We start from the raw sequence: 15,786 nt of genomic DNA, 5'->3' as shown, positions 1-15,786 counted from the left end.
AATTGCTCACAAGAGGATTTGCCATCGAAGAATAAGCATTTCCATGCTGCCTCTTCCACTGCTTTGAAGTAACATATGAGGCATTTCTGCTTTTAATTTTGAAAGAGAGTATTTTTAGTGAAGGAAGCCTGATGGAATTAATTAGGGAAGACAAGTGCAGTGTGGTTCCCTTTCAATGGATTGCTATCAAAGTTTTCATTATATTCTAAATGAGTTTAACTAGAACTGCATTCCAACACAATTTATTCACTTTGCTCACTTGAGCATCTGCCTTTTGTACAGCCTTGTTCATCCTAGAACTTCTGACCCTTCCGAGAAATAAAATTTTCTTGTTGGTGGCTTGATCCCTGTAGCCCCAGTTCTGAATGGCATAGTTGTTGACTGGTATGTTTCAAGCAAGAAAACAAATAATGGATCTTTCATCTTCCATATATGAATTAGAAACTAATCCCAGGGCACAGGGGAGACCTTTTAACTTCCTAAAACGCTTCTAAACACCTGGGCCGTTTGGCTGTTGCCACTCTTTCCACTGCCCAGCTTTATGGAATAGTGAGGAGCCTAAGAAAAAGGGTCTTTATTTTCTCTGTGTTAACGGAGGGTGTACAGTTCATCTCAGAAGTCAGCAGCCCACTGGCTAGCAATGTTTCCAGTGTGACTCCAACTTCTTTCTGGTTAGTGGGGAGGAGGTGTTGTTCGTGAGGAGCATTATTTACATACAGCTAGCTGTGTTCAAGTGCAGTTTGATGGCAGCGATGCTACCTGCTATTTGAAGTCCCTGTGCTTACACCGATCTCCTGCAAATAAACTGTTTTCAGCATTCTTGCCATGTAAGTGGATGTCAGCTTCCCCTGTTGCCATGACAGATCACCTCCCTGCACAACACTTGCCTCCTGCCTTTCCTTTCTAACACTGCAGTACAGGAGTAACAGTTATCTCCAGGGCATGTGTTAGTTGCAGCGGTAGAAAAGCATTCTTTATGAAAGTTTGTGCAGCTCCTGCTGTAGCTACTTATCTAAGTCATATGAGAAACTGGATTTTCTTTTTAATAGTAGCGGGAGTCAGGACAGGCCCTTTGTACCACCCCAGGATCCCTTGGGATGCTGCAAAAGCTGCAGCAACAGTTGCCCTCCCTCTTGCCTTTTACATCTTTGGAATGGAACACAAGAGCATCTGGTCTGGCAGGTCTAAGATGGAAATGTATTTATTTTTCCAGCTTTGTTTATTCCCCAAAGAAAATATCACCATGGAGGGCAGCTGGGGTTCTCAGCTGAAAAAGCAGAATACAGAGCTATAGAAAAAACTGGATGGCTCAAGAATATGAAAAGTCAGGGGTGTGAAGCCTAAAACATCACCTTAGTTGATATGCATGAAGTGTGTTCCTCAGCCACCAGCTGGGGAACCGGATCAACACCTCCTGAGGACAGAGAAGGTATCCTATTACAAATTTGAGGTGCCAATAGTGGATAATTAATTCAATAGCAAAACTGTGCTTTCAGGGCAAATAACTGAGATTGCTGTTGTGGTCATGATTCAGTTTATCTTGTGTTTGAATTCTTACAGTAACATACAGTAACAACCTGTCCTGCTGAAACAGGATAGAAACAACAGGCAGATGTTGGGATATGTGCTGGCTATGCTTCCAGGCTAGGACACTGTCTTGTGGAGTGCAGTGTCATGGAAAAGGGTGTCATGAACAATTCACAGGTTTCTGGTGTGAAACTGTAGCTAAGAAGCAAAGTAATTAAGGGAGGGAGAAGAATATCACACTGTGTGTTACTCCTGTGTGAAGTGTGGGTTGCTGTTTGGAACAGAGCCTGTACTTAAGTGGGTCAGCACTCCCAGATGAATATTCACAATTTTGCAAGCATACAAGGATGGGAAGTGAATAGCAAAGCTAATGTGAAGGTAAAGCTCAGTTTATTCAGGAAAAAAATACGTAGTGACTTGACCAGTGTTGCAGGTAGGAGGGAGAAAATGAGGTATTTCCAGTAAAGACTTTGTAATTTGATGGGGAAAAAGAAGTAATGATATCCAATGACTGCAGCGATGTTAATCTAAATTAGTTCAGACCAAATTATTTCCCCCCCCCCCCCCCCCCCCCAAATTGGTGAGGGTTATTAACCTTACCTGCAGTTATAAGGCCATAGAGTTAGTGCTGGAATATAATCTGGTTTAATTGAGGCATTCTCCATGTTGCATACTAACAGCAGCCATATTTAACTATCGTATTTCCTCAGATCATTACTGTGTACCCCTTGTGACTGTAGACATATTTTCTTTCACTAATAAAAGCTTCCCAGGTTTTCATTGTGCAGACAGATCACAGTTACTGAATTTTGTGCAGTATCTATTTGCTTTTGCTGTGTTCTGGTTAAACAAATTGGTCAACAAAGTTTCATAGGTAAAGCTGCATAGCTGCTCTTGTCCCCGTCAAACATACATTTAATTAGCACCCTGACTGCAGTGTCCACCTTTAGCATTTATGAATTTTCAGCTTCCTATTCCTTAAAAGACCTTGTTGAGATTCTTAGACTTATTAATAAAAGTGATGTATGCATTTTCTTCTGTCCCTAGCCCAAAACTCATCTTTCTTCTTTTTCTGCTTCTATTAATATACTAGTAAATCTTCTGTGTCCCTTTGCATTATTTCCACTAATAGGGCCTTCTTACTGTGTATCACTCTTTTGCCCCAATCACTTCAATTCTTATTGAAAAAAAATCTCTTCCTTGCGTTGCCTTCTAACTTCTGTTATTTATCCCTGTAGCTGTATTTTCTTTAGATGTGAAGTTTTGTGGAGAATGCTATAGAAAAAGATGCTATATACAGTTGAGCATAGGGACCTGTTGTGTCAGCATTTTCTGTTCCTGTGCCAATACTGCTCTCCCTGTGAGGGAGCTGGGGAGGCTTTGTGTTTCTGCTCCTATGTTCGTGACGTGTTTGTGACAGCTGATGCCAGCTTCAGTTTCTCCATGTAATGATGATTCTGGACATCACTGAGTGAGTGCACCTGATTGTCTACAAAATACCACTGATGGGTCTTAAAGAAAATGCAAGTCACACCATTTCCAGATTAGCAACCTGGCCTCTTTTTTTTTAACAGAAGTAGTTTTGGAGGTGCTCAACCACTCCCAGGTGTATGCATTGTTGCATGAATGATATCTGGCGATATTTTTTCCCTTATACAGCTGCTTGCCATCTGTTGCTAAGTTGAAAAGTGAACAAGTTTTAAATGAGAGCTGAAGGCTGGGGCTGCTGAATTCATTGCAGTAGTGCTTCAGACTGAAGCACGGGAATTTTATTTGCGTAATTACAAGTTGTTCTGACAACCTGTCCCTTGCAGCTGCCAGAGTTGAACTGCTCATGGTTACTTGAAAAATGATTACCTGAAAAATGACTTTAACACAGTCATGTTGTCAGAGCATTCCATTACGTGCTCATGTCCTCTCAGGCTAAACATCAGATGCAGCACGTGTCCACCATGCCTCAGAGCATGTTTTAAGGTGAAGTAATTTCTTGATGTAAGAGCTTCCTCCTTGACCTGTAATGCTAAAGTCAAACTTTCTGCCATTCACAATGGATGAGCACCCCTCTGGGTAGGAAAATGCGACCTTTCCATGCAGCAGCAGAGCAGCCCAAGGTGATGGGAGAGCATGTGGTAAGTGAATTACCAATCCACACCATTTCCAGGTAAGATTTTTCTGAGCTTCCTCAGTCAGAGATAGACAAGTTGTATTATTTGGTTTGGTTACTCTTAATTCTCTGCTGGCACCTGTTGGAGATAAGCGTAACTTTTATGCCCTGCTGCTTTTGGTACGTAGGTGGAATGCTGCTCTGAACCTGTCTACACTGCTCTCCAAAAAGCTATTTGAAATTAATCAGATTAACATTATTATTTTATAGCTGCCTGTGTATCCTGCTGACTGGTAATACTTATAAACAACCGGGTTGTAATGCCACAGGCTGACTGCTTTTCCGTGGTAGGTCTTGCTCTAAGTCCCAAGTCCTTGCAGTCTCTGAAAGCAGTGGAGTCTCAGTGATTTATAGAAGCCAAGTGTCCCCAAAGACGATGCATTTAATGGATGTGGTTTTGAGAGAAATATGTTGCTATGTCCCATTTTGCCTGCCTTATATCTTTTACATGGGAAAGCCCTGCTATGTTTTGTTGAAGAAGCATCTTCAGAGCAATTGCCTCTTTCTTTTTCCAGGTCACCTGCCTTTATGGACCATGTTCTGTCTTGACTGCAGTGAGTATTATTCAGGCTTCAGCGAGGTTTCTGAGGCAAATGCAAGAGAGAACAATGTCTCTCTCATCTTGTTTTTCTGTCCTGTTCATAGCTGTGTATTGCCTATAATCGTTCCTGCTTTCTTAACATCAGGAACAGAGGCCACCATTATTGTTTCATATCTATGTCAGAAGGGTAGGGATTAAGGATTTTATAAAACAATTAAGCTTAAAATTTAAGGCTCTTCAAAAACATGATGAGAATATTGCCTTGTCATTGTTCTTCCTCTACCAAAATAAAGTATTTGAGTAGATTGAAAAGACTTTTTTTCTTATTGATAATTAAAAGGAACATGCAGACATTTAAAACTGTGTTTTAAAAGATGAGTCACAGAAGCAAACAAATGAGAAAATAGTTTTGTTTTTCCTCTAACATTCTTCTTGTAGAAAACGGGCAGTAACTGATGAAATCTGAAAAAGCCTGGTGTAGTCAGAGTATTAGGCAAACTGTGACTCCTAAGTGTTGCCCTGAAGTCTGTGGATATCTAGCAGCTTCAGCCTGGGCGGTGTCTGGCCCACCAGCATTGAGCAAGGGGGCAGCAGTAATGACTGCACCTCCTGTGACCAGCCTGCCTTCTGCTGTGGTGCCCACATCACCCCAAAGGGACACCCTACCAAGACAGGTCTGTATCAGCAATGTAGAAGGGACAGTTCAGGAGGAGCTGGTGTCAGTCTCCTTTCAGTTAGAGCTCACTGGTAGCCTGCATTTTGACATTAAAAAACATAATTTGATAAGGAGGTTAACCCAGTGTTTCCCAAACACAGGTGAGTTTTCTCCGATGTTGAATCTGATTATACTGCAGCTGGTTTGACAGACATACACACTGCAAGTATGTACTGTAGAAGTACAAAAACAAAACACAGAAAGCTCAGATTACTGCAGAAATCACACAGCCATTCCTCCTTTCACTCATAAGTACTACCTTTTGCTGCTTTTACTTCTTAGTCCTTTTTCTGCCACTGGGAGAACAGATCTTGTGTGGATATTAAATAGTACTAAGTACATCGAGCTAGACGTTGTACACTGGGAGCAAGCTCGGGGCACGTTAATGAACTACATAAGGGTGGAGTTGGGAAGACATTAAGGAGAAGTAGGAAAGAGGATGAGAAGCAGGAATGTCTTGCTGGCGGGTATCTAACTGTTCAATATCTTTTACTGCAGAGAAGGGGAAGAAGGGGGTGAGGCTGAAAATGAAAATGGCAGATTCCAGAGATGAGAGAGGAAGAGGTAAATGCTGGGGAATTAAAATGGTGTGATTGGAGTGAAAGCAGGACGAACTACTACAAAGAGAGGCAGTGAGACATGTTTCAAAGGAAACTGGATGCAGGAGTGTTGCAGGTTAGTTCACTGGTGTGTGGGCTCCTGTTGTGTGTCTGGCTGGGCTGGAGGGGAGGAAGCAATGCCCTTAGCTGTACCAGAGCACATTCTTACCAGGATGACTGACAGATCGAGTTCACAAACATGATAAGGCATGCTCCAGCTCATGGCTTTTATTGACAGAGTTAGTGGGGGTGGGAGAGGTGTTTGCACATGCCGCCATGGCCTGAAAGAATCCCCTCCCAACCTCCTAAAGTAAAATTAACTCTGAGGAAACAAAGCATGTCTCAATGGTGTGAGAAGGCTGCCTTTTTTTTACTTACTGCTTAGGTGTCATGACTCCAGATTTTTACCACTGCTTTTTCACCTACAGTGAATCCTAATGGTGGCAGTCAATGATACATTCCTGTTCCCCCTTCAAGTATCTGTACTGACAGCTTTGCAATCTTGGCATTTGAACTCTGACCAAGTAGGCAGAAAGAACTGTTGGCCTGAATCAGCAGGAGATTGAACATCCTTCCATCTGTCTCTTTTACTAAGCTTTCCTTGCCCTGTCTCTTTGTCACTCTCCCTCTAGAGAAGTGACACCATTTCTTCAGTAAAACAAGACCAGCTCTCCAGGCAAGACTTTTGGCACACAGTAAGAGGCATTGTGCCTCTCAGGATTTTTCTCTGTCAGAAGTGCAGTCCTTGCAGCAGTTCCTCTCACCTTTGCATTATCTGGGTTCTTCTAATATGCTTATATGTAGGTTTTGCTCTTCCACTCTCTACCACCAGATAGCTCTGTTCTCTCTTCCTTGGGATGGAAGTAACACTGTCTTACTGGTGGGGAAAGTGGTGCCTCTAGAGATATTTTTAGTTGCTCAGGTATCTCAACAAAGTAAGAGCCCACTTAACATTTGCAAAAAAAAAAAAAAAAAGATGTTTTACATCAAACTGGAAGATTGAATGGGAAGGGGAACAGAAGAAGTGGAGAGTGTACAGGCAGTGGGGTTTTTTTCCATTTTTTTATAGTTCTTCCAGATCCATGTAAGTGTGAACCCTGAAAGGCATCACTGTCCCTTTTTTTTTTTTTTTCCTGTAAAAATTGTGCATTTGAAATCTATGCAAGGTGGATAAAATGGAGGAAAATGGGATGTAGGTGGCAGGAGCTCACTGTTTGGTTGCTTGCTGGGCAACAGCAGCAGCTGGTCACAGTAAGTTTGATGTTCTGGAACTAAGAATTTTATTGTACATTTACTGCAAGTCATGGGATCTCAAAGGTGATCCACTGTACATGGAGTTGTCTGAGGATGATCAGTTTAGAAGTGGCTTTGTAGGTCTATGTGTCTGAGTGTAAGACTGCCATCAGCCTGGTGCTATCCTCACTGTAACACAGACTTTGGCCTTCAGTAACTTTGGAAGCTTTTGTATCGAGCTTTTGTTGTTCTGGTAGAATCGCAGACTTGATGAAGTCATGCCTAAGCCGGCTGTGAAGTTTGCTGCTTAACCCACTCACAAATCAGCTGGTGAGCAATGGCCTGTTTGGGAGGGAACCAGGGTAAAAAACTACCATCATCTTGCTTTGAAGATCCAGGCTCTCTCTTGAGACCCTCCACGATTTCCTCCAGAGCAAACCAACGGGCTTCCTCTAGTTCCAGGCTGTTCATACTGATCTGGAAAGAATTGAGAGTTCCTTAAATCAGATGTGGGCAGTGGTACCTGGCTTGTTCTTGTGACCACAAAGATTCTATGCTAGAATGCCCACAGTGCTTTATCCATGCCTGAATTAAGTGCTGACGCCAATACAGGAAGGGACATTACTATCTACCAGTGCTTTGTTGTCTTGATTTCCTTAGGGAAGTCACAAATCAGGTCGCCCTATTCCATCATGGCACTGGCCTGCAAAGTACCAGTGACTGAGCACAGTAATTAACATGGCAGAATCTGCATGTTCTGTGGCAAGTACGATATTAATACCAAAGAGCACCTCCTCTGCAAAGTTCAGAGGAAAAAAATACAGAGGTGTTGGGCTCTGGGCTTGTATATATACAGTGACCTGTGCAAAATCTGGCACATTGCAACAGAAGATACGATTATTTTGAAGTTTTTTCTTCACTTGTAGAGAAAGCCGATACAAAACTGCATTTAGAGAGGATCTGATGCTCTCCAAACTAAATGTCTGTGGACTGAAAGAGATTTTGCTACATAAGGAGGGCAGTGAAATGCCTCAGGGAAACCTGAGTCTGCTCACCTCAGCCTGCTGTGCTCTCACCGTTGCATGACAAGCTATTAGTAAGCAGCTGCTGGGAAAGGGCCAATGCTGAGAAGCTGAGTACCAGAGTGACTCCACCTCCAGGCCCACCTCTTCTGCCACCTCTCGCCGGACTGTCTCCTCCACGTTTTCACCTACAAGCAACCAAAGTTAGGTAAGGATGGCCTGGCCTCAGGGCAGCAAACCGTGGCAAAGAAAATGTAGGCACACTCATTTCTGAGGTGTTCCAGCCCTGACCGCACATGCAGGAGCTCTGACTGTGCTGACCTGGAAACGCTTGTCAGCAGGATGCTCAATTAAATTCTTCAACAATGCTTACCTCCCTTAAACAGAGGCATCAGAGACATTTTTAGCTTTGTCTATATATATACAGCTAGTGGACAGAACAATGCTGCCTCTCTCCATCATTTCCCTTTTTAAGCTATTTTCCCTCCTGTAACAAGAGGCCTGTAGTTTTTCTTCTGAGCCAGACTGCACTAGACACAAAACGGACTAAAAAAGTATCCAGGGTTCTAACCTGAGGAGTCTTATACTTGTATTTACCATCAGGGACTAGAGCAACTGCTATATATCCCAAATTCCCGTTCTCTTCAGATACATTCAGCTATTTTGAATTCTGTCTGAATGGCAACACCTATCTATTTAGATCCACTATGTTTTTCCGTGATACCATCTATGTTTCCATCCTCATCTGTGAACAGGCTTGATGTCCCCCCCATTCTGCCCCCATACTCTGCATGTCTGAGGCCACCACACTGGATCAGAGATTGCCTTACCCAAGTCACAGAAGCCTGACAGACTGCTGTACATCCCCTGGGGAAATGAGGGCTGTCGTGCGAGGAGGCACCGGCTCCCATCAGACACCAGGGTGATAACCGCTGGAGACATCTAGCAAATGCATCAAAAAGCAAAGCAAGGAGTTCAGACCAAACAAGTAACTGCAAATTGTTGCTTTTCCTAGCCGGCTGGGGGTCAACTGGATGAACACTACAGAAAAAGTACCCAAAGCACTCCTGCTGCCTTTTACAGGTTCCCCTCCATGCAACCCAGCAGCATTGGCTTGTTGCCACAGAGACCCTGCGTTGCTTACCTTTGCTGTTCACGTGCTCACCTGTGGATAGTAAATTATTCCACTGGCATGGCAGACACGCTTGCTGCCAGCTAAGTTTTTCTGAGTGGGCTGCCCAGTTTTGCTACAATACTGGTGGGAATCATGCCACCGAAGAAGGGACTGGGCCTGTGAACACCAAGAGAGAAACACAAATCTTATTTATACCTGGGTGAAAGAAATGATTCAGAGCGGTCTCCCTGAATGATTCGTTGCTGTCTTCTCCCCAGCATGCAGTCATGTGGATAAACTCTGATTATGTTTGGAAGCCTCAGAAAGGTAAACTAAGTATGAGCACTGGTTTGAAAAATGGCAGATTCTGCAGTTGATGTTTCATGCTTCTTGCTTTAGCATCCAAATTTGAGCATGTTCAGGCAAGGTGGGGAAGAGTTGTTCTTTATTAGGATATAGGGGTAGTAGTAATGGGAAATGAACTATTCTAAAGAGCCTCCAACCTTGAATACCTTCTTGAAAAATAGACCAAGCACCACAAACATTATAAAGCAGGAAAGGAAACATCAGCTATTTCTACTTATGGGTCAGGACAGCTGATTTTCACACACAGGTCTTTTCTTAAGGCTTCCAAACATAGGGCATCTGCAGAGGAACAGCTTATAAGTGAGTAGTTTTAAAAGAGTAGCTCTGAGAGAAGATCTGTAAGTTCATTCTTGAAATCCAGTTTGCCTAGAAGATTACAGAAAACTAGTGCCTGACAGTTATTAAGATGAAGACAAACTGGGATTGCTGTGACTACTGATAAGATCAGTATGTTTGACATTGGACATACAGCAGGTTGATGCTAAATGACTAATTACTGCGGTCATTTTTAAGCCACTTGTCTGTTTCTGTTGCAGCTTGCTTTTAGGATTGCAAATTTGGGAAAACCGCTGTAATTTATAGTCTGTTTGTAATTTATAGTGTGTTTGTACTAGGTCAATGAAAGTGTACAGTAAGTACTTCCACAATACATATTAAATCATAAATCAATATGGGACACGTTAGATGTGAGAAATCGCAACTTCTTAAAGTAAAAAATCCTGTACAATACCGAAGCCAGCAAAGGAGAATCCTTCCCATCCACTACGAAGAGAGCTTTCCGTAAGTCAGTAAATGATCCCTTGAGTTCAGACTCAATGACTGATTTCTCCAAGGCTCCTGTTTAAAAAAACAACAACAACAAAAAAATCTTTGATGTAGTAAATTGCAGTTATTGTCCCAACTTTACGCCCTTCATTGTTCCGGTATACAATTTCTGGAAGTTCCCATGGAAGTGATATCACATCAGTGGTGACATTCCCAAATGTTAAGTGACCTGCCAACAGCCCACCTTTACTAACACACGCACAGGAACAGCAATGCAGTTCTGTGGCTCTGACCCGCCATGCTCACAACAGCTCCTACAGAGACTCAACTGAGTCCTCTTTGTCAGTAAATGTTCACCCAGCAAGGACTAACGATGCTGCCTAGGCAGCGTCTTCATCTCAGTGCATCAAACATGATGCTGACACAGATGGAAGAGGAATCATCCAACCTAAATCCAGGGCAAAGTGTGGTACGTGCTCGTCTGAACAACCGATCAGCACCGACTTCTCTATCCACTGTTCAGTCTCTTTCAATTTCTCCAGGATCCTTTTCATCTCTAAACAGCAGGGGAAAGGGGAAGAAAAACCTGTGATGAAAGCAAATTCATACAACCATGATGCTCTCTCTGCATCTTCAAAGCACACACAAGTCTTGGCTTAAGGCAGAGTGCCCATGTGAGAGAGGGGACCAGACAAGCAGTCCCACCTGGATGGAGATTGAAAGTCTGGCTTTCCTTCTAGCTGTTGGAAGTGTTGACCATGTGAAGCTACAGATACAAATATTGTAATGCTTGGGGAGCAGCTGTCCATTCTGTTTCTGTCCTGTACCAGCCAATACCTTTCTCTCAAAGAAAACTTGTCCTACATAATGCCAAATAACCTTTGTTGGTTAGACCTTGCTTGTTTTCCTGCCAGCCCTTTTTCTTCAAAAGGCATGGTCCCAAATGTTTAGCACTGATCATCTCAAAGCAGATCAGGTATACATTAGTACCGTGTGTGTGTGAAGAGCAGGAGCTTGTGTCTGCATGCCAAGGTTTTCACTCCACATAGTCTTTGGTTGTTAACATAGTGTGCTACATATAGCAGAATGTTCCTGCACAGCTTGATAGGTTTTCAACCCCCATGTAAGAGGTTGCTTATTGCAAATGACTCTGTATCATTTCAGCTGTGTGATCCAGGAGGTGTTTCTTTCCAGACACCTGCTTACCTGCTGCACTGAGCTGTGGTACCAAATATTTCTTCCCAACTTGCTGCAGGAAGGGGGAGAGATTGTGAAAGAGGTAGAAAGCTCCTGAGGTCTGGGCTTGTCTACAAAGGCTGTCATCTTCCTTTAGCTCATTTAAGTATCTGCAGTGAGAAAAGAATTCAAGATCATGTTGAGATTACCTGTGTTACGCTTATTTGGATGCATTTATGTTGCACAGAGCAGGGGTGCTGAATGGGCAGTACAGATTTTATGTATTCCACATGCTTCTAGAGTTGTCAACAGCTGAGTCTACTCTTTGGTGGGCTGTAGCCTCTAGTGAAGGTGCTCTGTGGCAGAAAATATTGCAATACTTACTACCACACAAGCAACTTCAAGTCTTGGACATCTGAGAAGATCAGTAACCCAGTCTCTTAATCCAAGAGGTCTGCTTTATAGACATGATCATTTGTGTGCAGGAAACCTTGATCTTCCCTTTTATGCCTCCAATCTGGTTGGCTCCAAGTCCTGTTCGGCAAGGCTACTGAGCAGTTCAGATGTTGAATACGCTTCCCATCAGGCTACATGCATTACTGCAGGGTACATTCTACCTGTCACACTGATGTGAGGGGTAAAGACCCAGCTGAAGTCTTAGGGCCCAGCTGGCCAGGGCCTGTGTTAGGAAAAGCAATCATTGGAAAAAAGGTGTCAGGATGTGCTTCTTTCAGACTGTTTGAAGTAGTATTTAAAACGAGGTGAGCAGCATCGCTTCAAGTCTGCCTTGTATTTTAAGAGATCTTTAGCTAGGACAGCAAGCATAGGCATTCGCTAACAGAGCTTCAGCCTGAGAGAGCCAGTTCTTATCAGTGGTGAAGGGAACAGAGAGATTTTGACTGTTACCAGCTCACATAACATTACTATATTATTGCTGAACTGTTAAAAGATTAAACCCTGGGTTAGATTTAGATAGGGCTGCTTGTGACAGTGGACACAAGAGTGCCAAACTCTGGTCTTCTCACTGTACGCAAGAATCAGATGAGAACTTACCTCATTTTTCTAACATAGGTAGAGTGTAACCTGCAGAAGAGAGAGGAAGCTCTTCTATACACTGCTTGATAAATCGCAGCCATAACCGACACCTACAGGTAGCCGTCTCTGCCTAAAGAGAAGGATAGAATATAATGCAGCGGCCCTACAAAGTTAAGTTTGATTTAAAAGGTGTAATAACCCACTGCCACCAGAAATCTCCCTCTCGCAGAGTCTGCAGAATGCTGGCATCTGCTTTCTAAAATTATCACTTTGGCCTTAGTCTCTAGTCACACATCAAACCCAGTTTCAGGCAATTTTTAAGACTATTTAAAGATACCTCAGTTTGTTTCCATCTGTTGAGTGTGCACAGGTCTTACAGACATTGCTATAAGACTAGATTAAATGTTCCTGCCCTAAACTCTTGTATCCCTGGGGAAAAGAGCAGTGATGGTGGCTGCTCTCTTGTTTGTTTCCTACACTGTTGTAACGGCCTTGATCCAACTGAACATCCTATTGCAGCACACAGTAGATCTGTGGGAAAGGCACTGATGCCAGAAGAGAATGAAAGACAAAATATCAGCTGCGGAAGAGAATTCCCCGAGTTAGACGAGAGACAGCAGTTGCAGCTGAATTGGATCATCTCCAGCCATGAATGTTTTTTGTGCCAAAGGATCCTACCACATTTTCAGCTCAGGCAGTCAGAGACTGCAGTTTGAACTCGGCTTCAGGATGTCAGAAAATAGCCAGAAATGCTACCATCTCTAGCCTTCATCTGAAACAAAAATTATCTGTGATTCTCAATCCTTAACGATTATTTTGAATATTTCACTTTTCAGCCACAGAACTCGAAGCCCTTTAAGGAGGGAGTTAATGTTTGCTTCAATTTACAGACATGTAACCAGTGCCAAAGAAGAGTCTGAGAGTCCTTCCTCTCGGTAAAGGTCAATGATGGCTCCCAAGCTTGAGTAGAGGCTCCTATCTCTACGAGGAGGCAGTTTCTGTAGCGAGCAGCGTGGAGGTTTTGCCTTGCGGCTTCTGACATCTCTGCTCTGGATTCCTCTTTCCCACTGTCTCAGCTGAGGGTGGTCTTCACCGGGATGATCCCTGGGGATAGAGGGGAGCCAAGCCCACTGTGGCAGCTGCTTGGGGCGAACATCAGCGTCCCTGCTCGGCGCTTCAGCCGCAGCAGCAGGAACTCGGCACGCTGCCAGCAGGCTCAGGCAGACGCACACGAGGACGGCGACTGTAGCAGAGACCGTGTCTGAAACAATTTTGTGGTGTGATGATTACGTGTCCATCGCTTCTCCACCCCCACGTCTCATATAGACTAGTGTGTGAAAATCTCCAGCACGGCAGCGAATGGAGGAGTTCTGCACTTTGCTCTGGAATGAGCAGCAGAATGTGACGGGGGTGGGGACAAGAGGAATAGCTTGTACCTGCAACGATGGAATGAACTGCAACATCTGCAGGCGCTTAACTCTTCCTTCCTTCCTGGGAACCACAATGCCAGATTTTCGTTAGGATCATTGAAAACGCAGAGGTGGAGACAGTAAAAACTTGATCTCAGGAGGCCATCCCAGACTCCCCTGTCTTGCCTGTAAACCTCACCTACGCTGTACAACTGGCAGGAGTTGGACCTAGGCCAGCCATTCCCCACAGGTTTTCCCCACTTACTGCGCTCTGTGCAGAAGGGAGTGGTGTTTGTCTCAAGCTATGAGAGTCCCACGTTGACCTCAGTTAGAAGAAGCGCTGCTCCTACAGCAAATAGCAGAGCAGCTCTTTTACTGGGTCCCAGTCGCTCTTCCCCCACTGGGAGCGCTGGGAAATGTAGTTCTGCACAGGCTGCAGCTTGGCAAAGCTAGATGGCTGACTGTATGCTCCGGATTTTGATTAACTTCTGGAGTTAGTGAGGCTGCCCGAGAGTAAACTCTCTTCCCCCCCCCCCCCCCCCACCTGCTTCATTCTATCAGAAACCCACATGCTGTATTTTGTCAAGCAGAAGTTACTATGAGAACAATCCTACTGCAGTAACTTGAGCTGTTTTTAGCAGAGGAGTCTCTTCCTGTTAGTTTCCTTCTCTTTTTTCTTTTTTTCTTCTGAGCTTCTCTGGTTTTTGTATCAGTAACATAACAGCATCGTTTAAAGTTAAGGATCATTATGCCCTCAAACAGGAAAATACGCCAAGAGCTGTATATATCTAAAGGATGGAGCTGTTCAGTGTTCAAGCACCCAGACCCACAGCTGAATTTGTGAGTGAATAGCTCTGATCAGAAAGCACGCTTTGCCAAAACAGATGTCAGAATAATGACAAATTATTTTCATGCCTTTGTAACTGAACAAACAGATTCCTCTCAAGTACTGAAAACATTATTCTGGGCTGGAACCTACCTGCCTATATTTAGCACAAAGAGAATTTTATAAACATATGAAAGTAAATGTTTTCAGGGCAGCCTTTTGCTTTTTGGTCATGAATTGAGACATTCTAATCAAGAATTCACGTCATGTAATTTGAGAGCATAGCTTGTAAAAAATAATAAATAGAATGTGCAGGGAAATAGCACTCTTGTTAACAGCATTACTTACAAGTTCAGGTTTAATTATGCTTGACCGCTATTTGTGTGCTTCCTGAAACAGAGCAAGCCCAATTTTATTAATCCACTAGGCTAATTGGATTAATGGACAAAACACATCTTCCCTTAATAAGATAAAGGATTGAAATATAATCTCTAAGGGAAGTATCCACCCTGCTGTTAAAACAAACTAATGGATTTATTGACCCTAAGTGCCCCCAGAAATGGATCTTGCAAGAAGAGCTGGTTTTAGAGGGAAGCAGTTGGTGAAGATATTTTGGACCTGAAATCTTGGGACAGCCTCTCAACCTTCTTTAGCCCAAAGCAATCCGTCATTTGGTAAGTGCACCCCTATCCACATGAAGGATTAAAAGCCAGAGCACTACGCTGCAGTGTGAAGACTACTTTGAAGGCAGTGCAGTGCTGTAGCCTCTCATTGCTATATGCAGCTGAAAAAACCCATGGATTAGCCCAATTGTGTATAGCTGGCCTCAGTGCTGTGTGAAGCTATGCAGAGAAGACAAGATTAGAGTCACTTCTGTGACGGATCTGACTGGTAAGAAGCTATGCAGTTTGTGAGAGATTCCTTGTGCCTTCTCCAAGGGTCCATACACCTGCTTGTGATTGCACATTACCCAATTAAATATTTCCACACTATATAAGCAGGGGAGATGATTCTGAAAATAACAGAGGCTTCCTTGTCATTTATTCACATAATTATTTAATTTAAGGAGTACAAATATCAGTTGTCACTTCGGCACCAAGTTACTTCTTTGTAAGTATTTTTGAGCTGAGCTCTGAGTTGTGTGAATCGCATCTATAAACTGTTATTTGTCCCCTGCAGATACTGTACTCCATTCGAGACGCAACCCAGTGAGCAAAGTGAAGGCCTGGCCATGCAAATGCATCTCTGACAGCTTCCTGTAGCTTACTTAATTTGAGCTTTGGCAGGCCACCAG

At 43.4% G+C, this 15,786-nt stretch overlaps 1 protein-coding gene across 3 annotated transcripts; it reads right to left on the bottom strand.

The window, feature by feature from the left end:
- Nucleotides 1-5,825: 5,825 nt before the first annotated feature.
- NUDT13 (nudix hydrolase 13) lies at nucleotides 5,826-13,992 on the bottom strand. 3 transcript variants are annotated; one of them, XM_049811081.1, is made up of 9 exons: nucleotides 13,932-13,992; nucleotides 12,276-12,387; nucleotides 11,253-11,392; nucleotides 10,495-10,602; nucleotides 10,012-10,118; nucleotides 8,967-9,092; nucleotides 8,632-8,743; nucleotides 7,835-7,989; nucleotides 5,826-7,256 (listed from the first exon to the last, which is right to left on the bottom strand). In XM_049811081.1, the coding sequence occupies exons 2-9, from the start codon at nucleotides 12,356-12,358 to the stop codon at nucleotides 7,062-7,064; spliced, it is 1,026 nt and encodes a 341-aa protein (XP_049667038.1). In that variant the 5' UTR covers nucleotides 12,359-12,387; nucleotides 13,932-13,992; the 3' UTR covers nucleotides 5,826-7,061. The 3 variants fall into 3 exon arrangements, with proteins under 3 accessions (XP_049667038.1, XP_049667039.1, XP_049667040.1); XM_049811082.1 differs by lacking the exon at nucleotides 10,495-10,602; XM_049811083.1 differs by lacking the exon at nucleotides 12,276-12,387 and having other exon boundaries at nucleotides 13,932-13,963.
- Nucleotides 13,993-15,786: the final 1,794 nt, after the last annotated feature.

This window comes from Accipiter gentilis, chromosome 9, assembly GCF_929443795.1.
Source record: "Accipiter gentilis chromosome 9, bAccGen1.1, whole genome shotgun sequence".
In the NCBI taxonomy this organism is placed as follows: Eukaryota; Metazoa; Chordata; class Aves; order Accipitriformes; family Accipitridae; genus Astur; species Astur gentilis.
This window is presented reverse-complemented; position numbering and strand designations above follow the sequence as displayed.

Coding starts and splice junctions, on each gene's coding strand:
- NUDT13 (XM_049811081.1), bottom strand. CDS start 12,358: ATGGCTGCGATTTATCAAGCAGTGTATAGAAGAGCTTCCTCTCTCTTC. Junction 8,744..8,966: donor GAATAATTTACTATCCACAG/GTGAGCACGTGA, acceptor TGCATTTGCTAG/ATGTCTCCAGCGGTTATCAC. Junction 7,990..8,631: donor GTCAGGCTTCTGTGACTTGG/GTAAGGCAATCT, acceptor GGTTGCTTGTAG/GTGAAAACGTGGAGGAGACA.